General features: G+C 45.2%; 1 protein-coding gene across 1 annotated transcript; it reads right to left on the bottom strand.

The window, feature by feature from the left end:
- Nucleotides 1-1,104: 1,104 nt before the first annotated feature.
- Nucleotides 1,105-19,727, bottom strand: LOC149333254 (tissue factor pathway inhibitor-like). Its single transcript, XM_089557687.1, has 4 exons — nucleotides 19,556-19,727; nucleotides 9,520-9,727; nucleotides 8,927-8,963; nucleotides 1,105-1,622 (listed from the first exon to the last, which is right to left on the bottom strand). Exons 1-3 carry the CDS (start codon nucleotides 19,725-19,727, stop codon nucleotides 8,927-8,929), a joined length of 417 nt encoding a protein of 138 aa, XP_089413813.1. The 3' UTR covers nucleotides 1,105-1,622.
- Between the last annotated feature and the right edge of the window lie 1,333 nt (nucleotides 19,728-21,060).

The raw sequence follows: 21,060 nt of genomic DNA, 5'->3' as shown, positions 1-21,060 counted from the left end.
GTCAATTCTTCTGCTTTCGGGGGTATTTATGTTTACATGTAACCTAACCTTTAGAGTGTTCATCAGCGCCACCCACGTTCATAAGCGGCGGACGTAGAACGTCCTGAGTTTCCGCAGGTGTGACGTAGAACGTCATCGAACGGAGAGGGTGGAAGCTGCCTGAGAACCCTCTTATGCTTCCTAAGGCGTCAAGGCTGCCAGAATCGAGGCCCTCGCTAAGCAATTAAGCAAACAAGGGAAGGGGATGAGGGGCTCGTTATAAATATGACAGAAGCCAACAGCCACAGAAACCAAGGGGCACAGGGGATTTTTATATATATATATATATATATATATATATATATAGTAAGACGGGGGTTTATTTAAAGGAACTGGCACAACAGCAGCGGTGACAAGAAACCCAGGTCATTTAAGTCTAGCACAGATACACACGGTGATGGCAATGGCACTGAAGAGGAGGTTCATCTTCGACTGTCTCACAGACGTTCGTCTTCTTCTTTACGCACGCACACAGACACACATATTGTTACGGGCTCACGGGCCCGCCACCGATGTGGACCCCGGTTGTGTCTCGCCCGGTCATGTTCGCTTCGACGGCGAGGCTCACAGCGGCGCTGACCTACTCAGGGCACCAGAGGCTGACCTGGCGCTGGACCTCGTTTTCTCGGATGGCGTCCATAAAAGCTTCAATGCCGACCTGGGCCACGATGGTCAGTTGTGCACCCGCCTATACGACTGCAACGCCAACCACAGGACAGCTGCATCGAGGTCCTGGTAACCTTCCTCGGGCTCCCGCCGGCAGGCGCGCAGGCGCTCCTATTGAATCCAGGGTTCGCCGACCAGGAATGGAGGGCGAGAAGGTCCGCTGTGCCGTCTTACCGGCCAAGATCCGCGCGGGGCACGTTTGAAAGCAGCTCCGCCGCTCGGCCCCGCAGCTTTCTGATGATAATGACAGCCTTCGTGCCCTCGCTCCACCCATTCGCCACTGCAATAGTGTCCATCTGGAGCTGTTAGGACTCCCAACAGAACAGTGCCATCAAAGGTTGATTAACTCCGGAAACTCCAGCGCGCACATCGATCCGGACGCACCCGCGCGGTGCCCCCCACGGTCGGACTGCGATGCCGGCCGGACGGGCGCGGGTAGAAGTCCTCAGGGTCGATTGAAGTCTCCGGACATCCGCAGTTCGATTCCGCCAGCACTGCATGCCGTACTCCACGCTGACCCGCATCAAGCGGAGACTCCACCAAATCTAATCACCTGGCGAAGCGTTGGAGGACAGCCTCCAGTGTCGGGAAAAGTGGCAGGCCGTCGGAATACCTGAGATTATCGGCGCCATCTGCCGCGTCTGGTGCCGCATCAGCTTGTGGTGGGCGGTCGTCCTCGGCCACGTCAGCCGCTTGTTTGTTGACGCGGGTGAGTGCCATCCCACCGCTGCCGTCAAAAATGACACGGGGCACGAACCCGCCCAGCAGAATTCACCCAGGATTTCAGGAGCCACGACGAAATCCAACCGGCGGCGACAGTTCTCCTCGATCTTACTCGCACTCGCCCGGTGTGCTTGCTCCACGCTCCTTCTTCGGGCGCAGCGCCCTCTTGGACGGCGTACGGCGTAAGCCGTAACCTGTAAGAATATATATAAGTGATTTTTTCAGTTTGGACGAAATAGACCTGAAGCCCAGAAAATGCGTGTGAAGAGTCGGGTCTAGGTCTCTAGAAGTAGCTGCCTAAGCACTTCTAAAATTCTTCATAACTATTGTGTTGTAGGGCTATATTCCCAATTATTGGATAAGTATGCAATCAAGTAGGTATGAGGCATGGCAATCTTTCAAAACCGTAATTAACGAGAAAATTGGACACGTCGTATTTCACGTGCCGTAAAGTAGTAGTAGTAGAAAACTTTTATTTTGATCTTTTAAGAGATTCGCGGATTCGAAGCCACCGTCGTCTTTCGTGGCGCCGGCGACTTGAGGCTTCTCTTCAGCAAGGTTGGGCCCCTAGTCCAGGGCTCCACTGAGTCGCGCTGCATCAATAGCGTGCCGCACTAAGGCCCTTTGGGCCGCGAGCTCGCTGCTGGTGAGCCGGCTCTCCCATTGCTCCGCACTCGGGAATTCGTGTTGGTGGAATGCTTTATTTCGTTCGCACTCCCATGTGATGTGGTATAGTGTGGGTGTGTCGCCGCACCAGGGGCAGTTTGCTCTGTATTGTGTTGGTGACATCTTGTTATAGATGTACAAGTTGGGGAAGGAGTTTGTTTGTAGCCTACGCCAGCCGACTGCTTCCTCCCTCGTGAGGGCTTTGTGTGGTGGTGGGTACTTGAATCTAGTCCCTCTGTATAGTTGTAATGTCTCTGTGTATCCCCCCTCGCATGCTAGTAGCTGAAGCTCCAGAACATCTGACATGCCTGCTCGGTATGTAAGCCCTCGAGCTAGGCTGTCTGCTGTTTCGTTCCCCGCTACGCCTGCGTGGCCTGGGACCCAGATTATGTGTTGTATGGGTGTCTTCTCAGCAGAGGCTGCTGCCCCACTGATTATCCTGAGGGCCATGCCGCTAATTCTGCCCTTCGTATAGTTTTTACACGTGTCTTTCGAGTCTGTTAAGATGTTTAGGGATCGGCCTTTCCTATATATAGCCTTCTGCTACCGCCAGCGCGACGGCTATTTCCTCGGCCTCCGTTATGCCCACGACCTCCACTGAGGCGCATGTGGCCATGTCTCCTGCGCTATTAACTACCACCGTAGCGGCTAAGCGCTTCCTTGCATGTACGTACATGGAGGCGTCCGTATAGACTGCGTTCTCTGATCGGCCTAGCCTCCTTTCTATCTGCTCGGCCCTTGCTTTTCGTCTGTCCTCGTGTAGGTTAGGATCCATGTTTTTAGGCAGGGGTCCTACATTAAAGGTCTTTCTAAGGTCGTCCGGTACGTCCGCGTATCTGTCTATGAGTCCGCACGTGTTCCGACACAACCTTCTCAGGAGCGCCCTTCCGGGAGAGGAGCCTCTGAGTCTGATGAGTTGTGCCCCCAATTGAGCCTCAGCAAGCTCATCGAAGGTATTGCTGATTCCGAGTTGGAGTAGCTTCTCGTTTGATGCGTTTCTGGGCAGGTGTAAGCAATCTTGTATGCCTTCCTGAGAATACAGTCGGCTTGCTCTCGCTCCGCCTTTGTTGTTGCGTGGTAGGGCAAGGAGTACATAACTCTGCTAACGATTAGGCTGTTGACGAGTTTGAGGGTATCTTCTTCTTTCATCCCGTACCTTCTCTGAGAGACTCTACTGATCATTCTGCCAACCTGCTCCGCGGCTCTTCTCAACAGGCTGATGGTATGGCTGCATTTTCGTCTGCTACTATCGCTGTTTTATGCACAAAATGTGTCTTGAAAAGCCTGCCGGTTTTTCAGCTAGTGTCTGTACGCGGGTTGCAAGCTTTTTGTTCTAGGTCTGGTAAACTAAAAAAAAAGGCTCTATTTTGAGAAATACGATCTCGTGCTTTGATTGGAATATGTGCTATTGCACGCATAACGTGTACAAACCTTTTTCTTTTATTTGTGTTGTCGCCTCCGATACCAGTGATCCATAATTAATCCACGAGTAACAAATGAAAAGAATACTACGTGTCTTTTAGTTTGACTAAGAACTTCAGTAACAGTAACGCCCTCGCTTTCACTTGTCCAATGCCCTCCACTGCTCAGTTTACGTCCACTTCCTACACGGAGTGGTCTGCTTCACAACATTTGAAGTCCTGTGAATTAGGAACGCGCACCAAGGTTCTCAGTGCGCAGTACATTTTCAACTCCGATGAGTAGATGTTTCATGACCCAATAAAGCCGAAGAAGATCTCCACAACTACGTGCCGGTTGTAGGTCGTGAGCGCGAAAGAAGAAATCTACGCGGTTCATTCCACTGTGTCCTCTAGCAGTCGTCCTTCGGACCTACGGGGCTACGGCGCATCTTGTCTTCAAAACATTTGCACGCCATGCGGACATCTTCTGTTTTTTTTAATTAGAACAGCATTAACTCGCGTTTGCTTAGTGACCCTCTCTATCTTTTACTCCCTTTTGCACGTTACATCTATCATTTTTGTTCCTAAGCCTAGCTGCATTCTTCAAATTCTCTCTAACTTTTTCGTTAGCCCCGGAGTGACACCATATCGCCAAGTAGGGTCAAGATAAACGTGGTGAATACTTTCCTCTTGAGGGATACTTGTGCGGTAGTAATTATGACCTGACTATAGCTGCCGGATTCTTTACGAATCCTTCGTATTCTCCTTATTTTTCTCTCCTGGTCCATGGAATGCATTGTGTAAAATGTAACATTATTTTTGCGTGCTTGAAAGTCGATCTAATAAACTTTTATGCGCCAATAGCTAAACACAATGAACATTAGAATATTTTCTAACATCAAAGAGGCTCCGAAACTGACTGCCAGAAACCTAAAGCAAGGAGAATTATTTTTCTCCACTTTCTGTGAGTTGCACAGCAGGGGGATACGAAAAGTATATCCCCTTGCAAAGTTTAATAGTCCTATAATCCTGTTCTCTCCTCTTTGTTAGGGCAAAGCCAGAGAGAATATTTGCAAATAAAAACGCAATATTCCTCCGATCTATAAACGGTACACTGAAGGCACTCGTTCTTAATATTCCGATTATGTAGCGATACCGCTCAGTCTTATTCAGTTCTTTAAAATAGCATAAACTTAGCGATGAATTTTGCTACGTTTTGTTTCCGCGTTTCATTTGTTAGTAGTAGCAGCAGTGGCGTATTTAAAACTAATAAAAGGAAGAAAAGACTTTTGCTAGCCCCGGCATCTGTCATCGCTACGGGAAGCACCTGAGCTGGGGCAGCGGAAATAAAGGATAGCAGGCAGTGGGTAGAATTGAAAGAAAAGGGGTGAGGGCATAGTTATAAAGGACAGGAGGGAGAGAGGCGCTGTATACACGCATTCTAATTGCACAGGTCCAGCGTGTGTGGTGTTCATAATCAAAGAGGAAGGAGAAAGGGCGCGCAAAACACCGCTTCATTTGTTCTAAATTCAGAATACCGCATATCGCTCAGGTGATATTTATTTAATTTCCATACCTTTCATGGCCCTTCAATGAGGGTAATATATAGTGTTGGGGTTTTTATGTGTTCGTTGCAATACAACAAAAAACATCAATGTGAAAAAAGCACAACTGACAGAATAGTACAATATATATACCTAAGAACATGAATCCAAACTAAACTAGATAGAACGTTTTTATGTAGTGCTTGTGCATAGCCACACCAGTATTAGGAGAGCCCAATCGTGATCGATATGGCGTATTTAATGCACGTCCAAGATGTCGATGAGACTCAAGAAATATGCTGTACAATTAAATTGTTTAATTTTAACTTGCTGAGAATATTATATATCTATTGAAGGTTTTATGGAGCCAGCATATTGTTTGCATAGAGAGAGCGCATTTTACGGAAATTATTACACCACCTAGCTTCGCTTTTTCATCATGTAATTTACGTTCCTGTCGAACAAAATTATCTCAAAATAGTCACAAGGCTTTAAAGTGCCAAAATTATATATACAAGATACAAAAAATCTCATAATAAACAAATGCCGACCTACTTCTCGGTAACTGCGGTACTTCTCGGTACTTCTCGGTACTTTTCTGTGCTTTCTTGGCTTCTCTTGTTTGTTTTTTTATATAACCACTTGATACTTTTTATCTTTATTTTTAGTGTTTGCAGTTGCAGTGTTTCTTTTATTGTCTATGTTTTCATCATGAGTGCGTTCACACAAAACAATTTGTAACCCCCTCCTTATGTAATGCCCTCGGGCCTTTAAGGACGAAATAAATGAAATGAAATAAATGAAATGAAAACGTATGTTTACTTTCAATCAGTTTCTGATGTTACCTGTTGTGCCCAAATCCTTCGTTTTGTTCTTTTTTTGGAAGTATGAACTTCTCGACTAACATAATCATCCTCATGAATTAGACGTGGGCCGGTTATTGAAAAACTATGGCTGACATGTGAATTAGGTAACGTATAACACTCAAGAGAAAATTAGCTAAATAGAGGCATCCAGTGGCTATAACTAACAGTCAAGTAGCTTATGGTATTCTGAAAAACTGCTATGCTACGATTAATTTCTCTTTGGAGACGCATGACATTACAAGCTACGCTATGTGTTTGATGGTCTAAGTAAAACATACCTTACGCCTTAGTAGAAAACGTTTTGTACGCATTTCTGAAGTTTTCGCAAAATTCTGAATTATCAAAAGCTAGTGAATTTGTCTGCGATGTTCCGTTTCTTAGCCTGTCGAGACGCTCAGAGTTATACAAAAAAAAACTGACCACTCCAGGCTCTAAATGTTTACGCAGAAGAAAGGTATGTACCTAGCTCTATCCTGACGGTATCTCTGTTTTTTTTTTTACATAGAAAGTGAACAATGGAAGGGAAAGCCGCAAGGTGCTTGCCAAGACTTCGACAAGAAGATTTGTCTTCGTCTGTGCAAAGCGTTCTTCATTGGCTGGTTGAATAGAGCCTTTACTCCGAGGAGAAAGAAGCGGTGTACAACAAGAGTGCGTGAACAGCAAAGGGTGTTGCGATGGGGAGCTTTAACAGCCACCGTGCTTGGACAAGATTCATGCCCCCAACCTACTAGCCTTCCCTCCCCCCCCCCACCACCACATGCCCTCCTTCTCCTCACTGGACCTTCGTCTTCGGAGCAGAGGTCATATTTACCCCTCACCCCTCCCCCCCTCCCCCCCCCCCCCCTCCCCCCCATCCCAGCGATGAACGCTTTGTCCAAACGAAAACAAGTCTTCTTGTGGAAGCGTTGCCAAGCGCACAGGATTTCAAGCCTTCTTCTCTTTCTTTTCTTTAAACCATGTACGTAACCTCTCTTTACCATTTTTTTGTTAAACAACTGAAGATAAATTCACAAAATACACAAAATGCAGCTTCAACACAGAGTAGGAAACGTTTTGTAAACTGATGATGTTTCTTTTGTGTTAGATCATATCGCCACAAACAAGCACAGTAGTGTGAATTCATAATCGATGTTTCTGATTAGCGCTTGAAGTGCATGTTCTGCTAAGATCCTTCTGTTTTTCCTGTTCGAAAGCAAAGACGCTCGGTTTCAATACTTCGCCCTTAGCACGAGAAATTGTATTCTTTCATAACACCTAGGAATAAGAGCCCAAGTCGAAGACCACAATACGCGCAAACAAAACCTAAACCGCCGGAAGCTGGACCGCGGGAAGACGGTCATAGTTGGCGGCCAAGTGACTGAAGGTACTGCAAGCAGTAATGTAAAGCCTACTATCACCCTCAAATATAACAAAAAAGAAACAAAACATGCAAAGAAAAACACAAAATCATTAGCTCCTTGAGAGGAATTACAAATCGTGTTTGTTTCTACCTCCAAAAAACTATATTCGTGCCTTTGAATTAAAAGGCAACAGCGCTAATATTTATACGGCGAGCTTGGGCACAGCCACACTGGTGGTGGCACTTATTTGGCACTGATAATACGAGGACAAGTCTACGCATTGCATTTCTTTAAACTGTGCACGAAATTTTCCAGACTTCGAGAAATTTTCCAGAAAACAAGGAAAACAAACGCGCAGGAGCATGCGCACATAATGGAACTAAACTTGCGATTATTTGTGGAAGACAGTGGTTCCCAACTGAGCACAAAACAACACGCCAAAAGACTAATTTTATTTTGCCAGTACTGTGAAAATGTAGACCCATGTCTTAGAATTATTAAACAAGGCGTTTATGAAGAGTAATCTTGATCCGATATTTTCTTTTGGTTAAATCATATCGCTTCTACCAGTTAAACACAAAATTTTTAAGCACGTCATTAGATCCGTGGCTAGAAGACCTTGCCAGAGCTGGTACGTTAATGGGTGCAAAAAGTCCTGTCTAGGTGCGCAACCAAACTCCCCACAGACGAGGATTACACGATGTCTTGTAAACTTCTTCAGCTCACCTAGGTTTTCATATTTCTGGCAGATGTCGAAATTTCTGAATAAAACATGTCGTGTCTTGTGTATCTGTAGGCACGTTGAATTGCACGCACTTAAATGGGCAGATATTTGAAAGCCTTAAAATCCTGACGTTCAACTGGCCGATTTTTAACGTGGCGCACCAACTATTATGTCTCAGTAGCCCCTGCCGTATGCTTGAAGAGCCATATGTGGAAGCTGTTTCTTTTTAATGTTCATTCACTCTCAAGAGTCAGAGCCTGCTTTTTAACGAAGACTAACTCCGTGATGTTCAGTCACCATAGACTTTCGTAACATTTTCAGAGCACTTCAAAGAAAAAATATTACGTTCATTACAACAATTGCTTATTGTTTATCCTGTTGAGCAATAATATGAGCTCTGCCCAGAAGGAAGTAAAGTTGAACTACAGTGTGCGCTGTAGACGAAAACGAACATTACTGGTGTAGTAGGCATTTCCTTGACACCCATTAAATATATTAATCAGTGTCTAAATTATACACGAAACGTATTAAGTCTAGTGAAGCAGCGCTACGGCACAGAGCCAAAGGGGAGAAAGGGACGAACACAGCTATTGCTAATGCATCATGCAAATCGCAAATGCTCTATTTTTGCATTCGAAAGCGGGTTCTTCCTCCTGAAGTGCTGGCGTTGTTTGGAGGCTTTTAAAAAATCAGCGCTGTGTTCATGCCTATCTCCCCTTTGGCTCTGTGCCGTAGCGCTGCTTCACTAGATATGTCAGACCAACTCGCCCACCAGTTCATGTTGTACGTATTAAGTGTCAAGAAAAACAATTTTTAGCTTCGAACTCAAAGGATCACTTAGAAATATAGCGCACTGTTTATGAGATATCAATATTTATTTCTGAGTATTTCGGTGCAACACATCTTTGCGAACCTAAAAAATTGCAAACGAATAGCGAATCTCTGCAACGATACCTACCTATTCAGAACGGTTTTGACTGGACCTTGAAAATCCCCTGAAAAGAAACAATGTTGTGCAAATGAGCAAATTCGATACGAGGACGACGCCCTCAGTAGATCAATTTCCTAGAATTTTTCTCTTATGATTAAGTGCAATTTATTGCAGTTTTGTTCGTGGTTTTAAATTTGTGACTAAAGTTGCATCGGATAGATTCTGTGACTGATGTTGCATTTGGGACGTTTAACAACTTAAGGATGCGGTTTTCGAGGCAAGTAGGCATTCCTTTTGAAGAGAAATTGCGGACAGATTCTGCAGGAGCTTCTTCGCAATGATCTATGGGTGCCTTCTACACAGCCAGATATCAATTCGAAATATTTTCTCTTTGAATCCTTGCACAAGTCTCGTATACACTTTGTTTTGCTTGAAGAGAACCAGAATAACAATGTTTTCTAGACCTGAATAACTCCGCACGAGCATTTAGAAACGCTTAATATAACGAATGAAAGTGCATAAATCGACCCCCTGTATGCAATGCAAATATTTTCTTTCCATAGTGACATATTTTTGTACTGGGTAAGTGGATTCCTGCCAAAGAAGTATTTGAGACGCACCTGCACTGCATGATGCATGTTGTTAACGTTGTAAATAAATTTGAATTTGGTTGTGCAGATGGTCCACAGAACTTAAACTTCTCGCATGTCGTCTTGTTTATGTTGTAATAGTAGGCATCCATATCGGAGGGTGCCACTTTATCACCTCTTTCCTTTCGTTCATCACAGCTGTCTGGCCGCCGCTCGGCGCACACTCCTGGTTTTTCACCTTGGGAAATCAATAAAGAATCGGTACAGTCAGGTAATTTAAAATAGTTTGCTATTTCAGAAGCGGCGTCAGAGCTATGACGATAGAGCACCATAACACTTAGTGCCGCAAGTGAAAACGCCCAGTGCAATGACCTAATAAGACAAGTGTTCTGCCATAGAATGTGTGAATGTGCGTTCGTCGTTAAACAAAACACGCACTTAACTTCGCAGTCATCTCGTTTTTTTTAGGATCAGTGCAGAGAATTCACAATTTTTCCGATCATTGGTGTTGCAGATAGTAATAACAATGTTTTACTAGACCAGTACGGAAATAAAAGCGTCACTCCTGTGTGACGTTGTAGTACCAGTAGAGAAGAATCAGCAAACAGTAATCGTAGCGAATAATGATATCAGACAACCTTTCTGTCTCCAGGAAACCAACAGCTTTGTTACCACGCGTATTCTGTAAGACTTGAAAGAAGAGATGTCATGAGTGGAAGGCAGTTATATTACAGGGCTTGATAACTGCGCAGGGAAAGAAATCTGGAGGTGTTTAAATTCTCTACTTCTTAGATACTGATAACTAGTCCCTTGCAGCGGTAAGTTCTTAAGTTATACTGGAAGTTGCACTAGCGGCAAGAAGAGAGGAACATCTCTCCTGATGGCTAACGGGAAAGGCTTAGACTCAGAGCCTGCTCTTGCTTCTGAAAGGCATTAGTCTCGAAGACCTACTCTAGCATATCTACAGCCATAGACTTTCTTACTATTACCTAGAGGGAAAGCTGGCGGCGCTGCACTTCAGCCACCATGGACGCTCAAAGCATCATGGGGCGGTGAGCTACTTGTTGCGGAACAGTCGTAGTTTTTTGGGAACACAGAGTGGCACTACTAAGACGTTTCATTCTGAAAACGTTGTTCGTGTGTGCGCAGACGACTTTCGCGCGAACGCAGTGTGCAAAAACCATAGTAGTAAAAACGCATAGACACACGACGCCATTAAAAGGCTTCACTTTTCCGAAATGCCAATAAAATCCTCTTAAAGTATCTAAGCAACAACATTTTTTTAAAACATATTTACTTTTAAAAATAGGCCTGTTAATTACGAAATATAAGCTTTTATAGTGTTCATTACTTGGCCAATAGGAAAGCTAGCCATCTCATATTTTGGGCAAACTTTGCATTTACATGCTCTTCTGCTCGTTTGTTGTAATCTACAGGCAGGATATTGAATGTTAGGACGTTCGTAGTTATCTAAAAGCTTTATTTTTGTATTATTTTTTTGGCCAAAAGTTGTAGTTCTGCAGTCGGTAGCTCACCGCCCAATGATGCTTTGAGCGCCCATGGTGGCTGAAGTGGTCTCGAGGGGCCTCCATGCAAACTCCCATAGACGGGTTGTCAGCTTTCCCTCTGGGTAATAGTAGCAAACTCTATGTCTACAGCCTCTTCTTATGCCACATAGGAAGCCGTCGAAATTAAAATATATATATATATTGGATCGCGGTCGCGACGGACTACTCCACGCGCTACGCTATTACGCGAGCGATCCCAACCAGCTGCGCAACTGATGTCGCTGACTTTCTCCTGCACGACATCATACTCCACCACGGTGCTCCCCGTCACCTGCTCACCGATCGCGGCCGCTGCTTTCTTTCCAAAGTTGTCGCCGAACTGCTCCGCTTCTGCTCCGTCCGTCATCAATTCGCCACGGCCTACCATCCGCAGACGAACGGGCTCACTGAACGTCTGAACCGTACCCTCACCAACATGATTTCCATGTACGTCTCCGACCATCACCGCGACTGGGATATTAGCCTCCCATTTGTTACATTCGCCTACAATTCTACGCGTCACGATACAGCCGGTTTCTCCCCTTTTTATCTTCTCTTTGGCCGCGATCCTTTGCTGCCCTTCGACAGTGTGCTGCCCGCCACCGCCTCCACGAGTCCTTACGCTCGGGACGCCATCGCTCGCGCCGACGCTGCCCGTCTTGTCGCCCGCCAGCGGCTGTCGGCCTCCCAAGTCAATCAGAAACGACGTCATGACTGTCGCCGTCGTGAAGTCACCTACTCTCCTGGCTCTCTTGTTTTACTCTGGGTCCCTTCCCGCCGTGTGGGCCTTTGTGACAAACTGCTCCCCCGATATACAGGCCCTTATCGGGTCGTACGTCCGGCGACCGCGGTGACTTACGAGATCACCCCTCTACATCCGCCATCTCCGGCCGCTGCACCCCGCACCGACATCGTCCATGTGTCCCGCCTCGCCGTCTAGCTGGCCTGTGTAGTGCGCACCGGGACGGTGCTTTTGCCGCGAGGGGGGTCATGATACGGACGCTGGGAGGACGACGAAGTGGTTTTGTGACGAAGACGACGCTGAGGTGCGAGCTCGTGTGCTGTGAGACTACTCCAAGCCGTCGGTCCCTTGCGTAGCAGATTACCTCTGCTGTTTCTATTGCTGCTTCTAGCCGCCACGTATCATTATACTGTTATGAGGCAGCAAGCTTATAAATGTAAAAGTAATGTGTTCTAGGCGCGCCGATGTGTCTATACGAAACTTTTCTTGCCATTGCCGACTGTGTTTGGCGCTGTTTGTTTCAGGAAAAATATACAGTAACAGATGAAACTAAGAAACGTTGTTAAACGTTGTTGTTAAACGTTAAACGTTCTTGAAATATTGAGTTATTTTTTTTCAACTATGGTGATGCAGCTTCTTGTAGTCCATACATAGCAAATAAACTGTGCAGTTAAGGAGCCGCATAGCCACAACTGAAGCATAAAAACGTTGAACACCATTATAAAAAAACAGGCCGAACTGTCTAGGCTAACCAATAAGCGCAAGGTAATAGACAAATGGTTTATGGGCCGAGGACCCAGCACACACTAAATCTGAGTCAACTGAGCCAATAGCTGACAGAATTACAACAAACTTAGATCTGAGTCAAGCAAAGGAACTGGGAGAATTTACCGAATCTCTTTATAGAGTCTTCATAGGATTGGAGCAAGCATTTTATTCTGTGAAACAAAAGCAATAATGCAGACTTTGCTAAATCAAACGGTATAAGCGGCACGCGTAAAGACGTTAGAAAACAGTCCTAATCATTGCATTATTCCTAACTACCTCCCCTTTAGAACAAAGGCCTCTTTCATGTCCTTCCAATTCTACAAGTCCTGTACTAGTCCGGGCCCGCTGTTACGTAAACTTCTTAACCTCATCTGCCCACTTGACCTTCAGCCACCCGCAGCGCCCTCGCCTTCAATTGGAATAAACTCTCTCACCTTAAGCAACCTTCGGCTTTTATTTCATTTTATTACCTTAAAGACCCACGAGGGGTATTACATAAGGGGTGGGTACATAGATTTTGGTGAGCAAGTGTTAACACGAAGAAACATGACTGGTAACATTATTAGCAAAGTTGGATGAGCACGTGATGGCTGCGATGTCGTTGGGTAGGTTCTTCCAGTCTGCTGCAGTACGGAAAAAAAATGATGCGGCAAAGGTGGTTGTACGGGCACGAGGTCTGTAAACTTGAAAAGGATGACGGGTGCGATGAGATATGCGGGCTGGAGGGACGGTGTAGGGTGCGCGGCCTAGTGAACTATGGAAAAATTTATGGAACAAGAAAAAGCTGGCAATGCGGCGACGAAGTGATAAGGGCAATAAGTGAGATTCAGCTTTCAATGCTGATACATTGATGTCGTAAGAATACGATGAATGGATGAATCTGGCTGCTCTGTTTTGGACTGATTCGAGTGTATTTATAAGGTAAGCTTGTTGCGGGTCCCAAATGGGTGAAGCATATTCTAATTTTGGTCTAACAAGAGATTTCTATGCTAATAACTTTACTTGTTTAGGGGCTTGGCGGATATGACGTCTTAAAAATCCAAGTGTTTTATTAGCAGATGAAATTATGTTCGTAACGTGTGTGCTTCAGGACAAGTCGCTACACAAGGTAATGTCTAAATACTTGTACGATAAAACCGGGTGTACAGGGACATTAGCTATGACGTATGGGAAATGAGGCGGGTTGCGGCGACGCGTGAAGGACAAGATTTTACATTTATGAGGGTTAAGTTGCATTAACCAATTAGCACACCATCCCTGAATGCGGTTAAAGTGGTCTTGAAGAGATTTTTGGTCAGAGGCATTATTAACTTGGCGATAAATTACACAATCATCGGTGAACATCCGAATATTACTGCATAGATTTGTTGGTAAATCGTTAATATAAATTAAAAACTGAAGCGGACCAAGGACAGACCCTTGCGGGACACCTGACGTTACTGGAATAAGACAAGAGTTGTGGCTGTTAACGGTGACGCACTGTGAGCGGTTAGTCAAGAATTCTTCTATCCATTTAAAGATATTAGAGGGGAGGTTCAAATATGAAAGTTTCAGTAGTAAGCGTTTGTGGGGAACCTTATCAAACGCTTTCGCATAGTCTAGAAAAACAGCATCGGTCTGGAGGTTAGAGTCAAGATTAGCATGCAAATCATGGATAAAAATGGCCAGCTGTGTTTCACATGGCAAACCTTTCCGAAAACCATGTTGCGCAGGATGAAAAAAGTTGTGACAGTCGAGGAAACTCATGACATTGGAGTAGATGACGTGTTCCATGAGTTTTCAGGGTACACTGGTAAGGGAAATGGGACTGTATTTAAGCGGCGAATTTTTTTTACCCGATTTGAAGACTGGAACGACCTTACCGCTTTTCCAATCGTGTAGTAGTTGACTTGTTAACAGTGACTGTGAAAAAAAGCAAGCATAAAAATTGCGCACAAATATCCTTGGTATTTTTCATAAGCTTTGAGTTAATGTTTTCAATACCGGATGAAGATGAAAGTTTCATGTTTTCAATTAGGGACGAAATGCCAGATGACGTGAAGACAACTGGTGGCATAGCATCACTTATCATCGAGGATGGTGCTTAAAAAGATGATGATATTTCAGTTTCTTTTGTAAATACGGATGAGAAGGCAGAGTTAAATATAGCAGCACACTCAGCATCAGTGAAAACTGCGCCTGACTCATCTGTCGAGGTTATTTCTGGTGCATGATGCGGATTGATAACTTGCCAGAACTTTCTGTGGTTATTTGTGAGCATATTCGGCAAGTCCGAGTGGAAAAAGGTATGCTTGGCATTAGAAATAGCGGCGATATATAATTTTTCAGCTTCGTGATATTTTACCCAAGCGCTATGCGTCCCCTGAGACTTGGCTGAACGGTAAAGACGCTTTTTTTTGTTCTCCAAACGTTTCGGTGTTTTAGTAAACCATGGCTTTTGTGAATTAGAGCGAAAACTAATTTGGGGGATGAATCTATTGGTTAGACTTTCTAGTTTGTCTCTGAGCAGTAACCAATTTTCTTGAATACTGCGGGAATGAAAACGTGACGAGAAGACTTGAAGGAACGCATTAAGTTCGTTATTTATGGCGTTATAATTCCCTTTGTCATAAAGACGAATGGTTTTATGGCATTTGCGGCGCCGGTTTGGCGTAAGGACAAGGTTAGCGTGAATTACTTTGTGATCGCTTATTTCAGGTAGGTATGTAACGGGCTGTACGCTGTCCGGGTGATTGGTTAATAAGAGATCCAAAATATTTGCACTGTTTTGTGTTACGCGAGTAGGTTCAAGTATTACCTGAGTAAGATTGAGGTTATTGCAAAATTCTAAGAATTCCCTTGTTTCTCCATTGTTAGCTATAGGTGTGGGCTGGTTATGCCAGTCAATATTCGGAAAATTGAAATCGCCGGAGAGAAAGGTTTGTGAATTAGGATGCTTTGTGTACAGTTCACTTAGTACGTTATTAAGCTGACGGGAAAAATCGTGACTACTGTGTGCCGGCCTGTAACAAACGCCGAGTAAAACTGTGTTAAGTGCTGCATTTAAGATTAGCCACAACATTTCGAGGTCGGATGAATCTTGTATTAGGGAACATGATAAATCTTGGCTGACAGCAATGAGTACACCCCCTCCTCGTGAATCGTCACGGTCTTTCCGAAAAACCTGAAAGTTTGGTAGATCAGTAGGTACTTCGTTATCTGTTATGTCACCGCTCAGCCAAGTCTCAGTTAGTGTAAGTAGGTTGCTATTTGATGACGAAACAAGGCTAGAAATAAGTTCACGCTTAGGAATAAAACTACGGATGTTAGTTTATATAGCGGAGAGCGAGAGGCTAGATAAAGAAGCTTTCGTGGTACGGTTTCTAGACGGTTCAGATGACGTGATTGCTAATCTGATTGTGAGAGACGAGTTACTATTTCCTTGACTGTTTTCGTGGTTTCATCGAACACGTAGCGCCTGGGGCCAATATGCAATGTCTTGAAATTCAAAGCAAATTTCGTTGTCTTTTCTTTTGCGAACGCGACTAGGTGCTTTCGTGCATTTCGGACTTTGAGGGAAAAGTCCTCGCCGACGCTGAAGTTAGTTTCCTTAAACTTATGACCATTCGATAATATGGCATCTTTAATTTTAGATGAAGTAAACTTGACGATGATTGGACGAGTGTGGTTAGATTTGTAACGGCCAAGGCGATGGGCGCGTTCGATGTTCTCAGGGTCAATTGTTAGACTCAAGTTCTGAAGGCAATGTTTGATGACTGTTTCCTCAGAGCCTGAAAAATTTTCGGATGGGTTAGTATCGGGTATGCCATAGAATATAAGGTCTTGGTTTCGCAGTACACGCCCCTCCCATGACGCTGTCAGTGGGCCTCGGGACCAGGAAGAAATTTTCTGTAGTAGCTGTACAGCTTTTCTTTTATAGCCGTATTGCTTTCCTTGGGTGGATGTCAATGAGTAATTACTTCCTTATTACAAATCTAGCTCACCTTGGGGTATTCCCCTAAACATCTCACGAACATTGTTACCACTTCAAGTATTTCATCATTTCGCTCTCGCCCTACGTTATGCTAGCCGTCCCGGCTAGCTCAGCCGATAGGGCGACTGTTCCGGTGAAACGGTTAAACCGGGTTCGAACTCCGAACAAATATTTTTTCTTTTACAATAAAATTTCTCTTGAAGCCGTATAGTTGTCCTTCGTAGCCGTATTACTGATCTTAGGTGGATGCCAATCAATAATTACTTCCTGATAACAAATCTACTCCACCTCACAGGATTCCCATAAACATCTGACCATTACTGTTCCCACTTCGAGTTACTGATCAATTCGCTTTCGCACTACTATATGCAGACATTCCCGGCTAGCTTGTATTGTGTAAAGAATAGTGAAAGCACGGAATTGTAGCACCGAAGGCTTCTGCATCACGAATTTGAGCGAGCGTTTATGTCTAACCTGGAATACACGAAGTGGGGTAGTAACGAGATCGAGCCGAAGACCTCAAACGAAAGAAGTACGAGTATGCGCGTGAGCGTAGAGACGTCAAAGCGGTCCTGTCAGACGTCCGAACGGGCAGTCGCTTGAGACGCCATATGGCGAGGCCTTTGTCCTGCAGTAAACATAGGCAGACTGATGGTAATGATGATGATAAGTATAAACTCAAGCTCCAAATATTCCTCGCATCCAGGGCAGAACCCTTAACGGTCGCCGAGGCAACCAGGGTTCTATTAATCGGAGGTGGCCACATGCGCACGCTCATTCCCAGGGACAACTTGATGCCCGGGGTCCCAGACGGTATGGTAGCAGCAAGCAGACGCAATCAGTGCGCGACTTGCTACTCGAGCTGCGCTGTAGTTGAGCCTGCCCTGTTTGAAGCGTGCACACGTTTCCTGGAAATCTGTGAGGACTAGAACTGACTGGTCAGTAATATCGGCCGGTATGTAGTGTGCAACGAATAGACTATTTCTTTGGCCAAGGCCAGCTCCAAGCAGTCCGGAGCGGGGATGGAGTAAATTTCAATAGTTACAACTACCTCAACCGTTGTTCTCGGATCCCACAGTGGTCCTTGCCCTGCATCCAGGCGGCAGGGGATCTATCACTGCATGCCACGTGTTTGCGTCCATCTGAAGCGTGGCGGAATCTAGCTTGCACGGAGGGTTATTCGGCCTTCATGTCTATTCGGTTGTATAATAAGCAGTATACGTAAGACACGAATCCAAGCGCGCTCATCGTGAGTTAGTTGTGCTCTGTGGGGGACGGTAGTGTCGAGCACTGTGTAACCGAGGAGGCGCGAGGACATATCAGCTCTAAGGGGTTCCACGCAGGCGCTGTTTTTGGCTTGCCATCTGCGCGTTCAACAGCAACAGTGCGAATCGGGAAACGTAGCGCAGTGTTCGTCCCCTTGAGACAGCCGCCCTCATATTGTGCTTTTTGTTCTTGTGAGGCTGTGGTACGGCAGGTGTTAGGTGAGGCAACGAAAAATTAAGCAATGCATGTGTCGAACAATATCCGTATCTAGCAATCCACGCTTCCTGCTCGACACGCGCTGTGTCACGTGCACGACCGTGTGGATTTTGTTCTTCAGAAATTCCAGTGTGAGTTCTGCTTTTGCTGTTGTGCTGACGACATAGTTCGTGAACACGGATCCTCTGTTTTGGGGGGATTGGTTATCCCTTCGGGCATACCGTCTGGCTTGCCGGCCGCCCAGGTTTTTGAGCAGCAAGAGGTGTTCCGAGTTCTCTCAAAAGTGTATCAAGCCCGCGCGCTGCCAGTAGCTTGAAGCGGCGTCCTTTGCATGCCAGAGCACACACTCTACCTCTACATACGAGCCTGTCGTGGTGCATATTGGAATGCCTTCCACGTTGACACCATGCAATAAGCCTTCGATGGTATTCAGGTTGCCAGTCAGGCCCGCCATTGCTAGGTTGAAGTGCAAGGGCGAGAGCACCGCGTCCTGCGTCGCGCCGTGCCTGGAGGGCTGAATGACGTCCGAGAATTCGTCGCAGAAGTGATTTGCTGCTGTGTGGTCGTGCATATAAAAGCGGACGTACAAGTGTACTTGCTGATCACAGTTTGTTGCAGTGAGGCTGTCAAGAACCGCTCGTGCGTGACGCCACCAAAGGTATATTTCAAGTCCAGAGCATACGTCCCTCTGCTGCCCTGCGACTATCTAAAACACCATGCTCAAAGGAAATTCTGAGAGTGCGTTTCTCCCACAAACCACACAAGTGTGTAGCAGGAACTGTTGCACGCGCTCCAATTTAGTCATTCCGTTCTTGATTGCTCGTTGCATGACCTTACAGAAGGCAAGGGAGCGGAAATCACGTATTTCCATCCCTGCTCTGGGTCGCAGGCTCAAGTCTGAGCCCATATCACCCATCATGTGGGCGATATTGACGTAAAGGAAACGGGCTGCAAGTTTTTGAGGAAAAGGGACTTCCCTGCCTTTCGATTAAGCGTGATGGCCAAGTGCTTCCTGTCCAGCGGTACCACGTAGCGCTCTGCTTGAAACCTGAGGGCACGTTTTCTTTGACAGGTAGCCCGGTTAAGTTGCTGGCGTCACATGTGAATGAGTCGACGGCGGTGCTTAGGAAGCCTTGATCAATGTCGACAACCTTGGCTATGAGTAAGGTTTTTTAGGCCAGGGATGATGTGTACCCTGTCGAGCCCTAATAATAGCAGCGGCTGTACGCGGAGGCTCCTCAAGTCGCAATATGGTTACCAGGCGCGCTGCTTATCTCAAAAAACTGATTCAAAGGAAAATCGGCGTATCGTCAGCGGCCAGTTATCTCGGATTAGAGGCGAGTGGGACCTCCAAGTGATGTGAGCCGTCGTACAGTGTGTTATGTTCTGCCAGCAGTGCATTTCATGCTTACGGTCACGCTATTAGATTACAAAAATGGATCACAAAATTTTTCTGATAACTTCCATGTGGTATTATAGAGTAATTTTGAATATTTATCTCCAATAAATTGCTTACAATGTACAAATCTCTCGAAGTACCTACAAGTCACTTACCAGGATTACAGTTTAGCGAGCAGTCCATCCGAGTATCAAAGACACCTTCTGTTAAACAGCCATTCCATAAAAAGCTCTCGCACATTTTTGATGTCTTGTTGAAGAAGTACTTGAGTATAATTACAGTACAGTCACCAACAGCTTCCATAATTGGAGTGTCACAGCTGACCATCTTGATGTACCACTTGTGATGCGGAGGTATTGATAGGGCTTTAAGATTGTAAAGCGGGAGGAAAGGGTGAAAATAAGTTATGAGTAGGTCAAATCTCAATGAGACCAGAAGAAGGAAAATAAAGTTCGTTTTATATTGTCGATAAATATGCGTTCTTTACATTTGGCAGCCTCCGGAATGCATGATAATGTGAGTGATGTAAGCTTATTAATTTGCACAATTTTATTTATTCAATTTTAACGTCGTCAGTTCACTGCTGAAGGTCACGTTGTGCACGTAAACAGCCAGAGTACCAAAGTAATAAGGGCTAAAACGCATATATGTATTGACAACTACACACCAGATTAGAATCCATTATGTAACCTACGCAAAAAGACTACAACGTCAACAGATCGAAAGCAAAAGGACAGCCTTGGTTGTCAGCACTGTCTCGTCGGCTTGAGGCCCAACTAGACATTATGTGGGCAAATAACAACACACTAGCTCTCTTGATTCCAAATACATTGAACACATTAGAACAGCCAATGAAAACCCCGCAGATTTTTGGCCGAGTACAGGAAAGGTTTCCATAGCCCATGTTGTGATTACCCTTTGTGATTTTCCCGATTGAGGTCCCGGTTCTGAATTGTACTTATTCGGTGAATGCTGGATAAATCAGTCTGCAATTCAACTGATATGGCAACCTTTTGGTGCCCACTTGTGAGCCCACATTTGCCCACATTGACTTCTTACAATGCTCAAAAGAAAGCCTGAAAAATAGGGCCTACTTAGTGCGAAAGAATCAAGGCTCCTGCTAAAAGCCATTCTTCTCAGATATACTGGTTGTCGTTTCGACGACTGCTGGTCTCCAACGGGCATCAAAAATATGTAAACGAGAGCGCATTTATTTTGCGAAGATTAAACTTCTTACGCCCCAGCAGGTTTGAAGCAGAGGTTTTCTTCTGAAGAGACGTAGAACATCGCGACTGATTTAAAGCGAAGACTTCCCGCCTTTTGTGTGCAACACTGTGGACTTTTAGAAATTTACTGTCGGCATTGTTGTAGGCAGTTTTAGTTATTTTTCATAGCCCAATTTTAGAATTTATTTTGAAGCGGCTTTTCAATCGACTTTAGACAAAATGTCACATGCAGATCATTTCCACTAGCTAATCACCACGAAAAATTGGGAAGTTTAAAAACATTTTGGCAAAGTATTTTGAAACATGACACAATGGCCGCAATGCGGCCTACGCGTTTCGAACCAAAACGGGAAGTGATGCCTTGCTGCTTCTCAAACGCTGTATTCGTGTCTCATTCGCAAACAAGAAGGTTGGCTAACTTCAGCTCAGGACAA

This window comes from Amblyomma mixtum, chromosome 8 (assembly GCF_055824585.1).
Source record: "Amblyomma mixtum isolate Tamu chromosome 8, ASM5582458v1, whole genome shotgun sequence".
NCBI classification, from domain to species: domain Eukaryota; kingdom Metazoa; phylum Arthropoda; class Arachnida; order Ixodida; family Ixodidae; genus Amblyomma; species Amblyomma mixtum.
The sequence above is the reverse complement of the archived record's forward strand: the minus strand, read 5'-3'. Positions and strand labels throughout refer to the sequence as shown.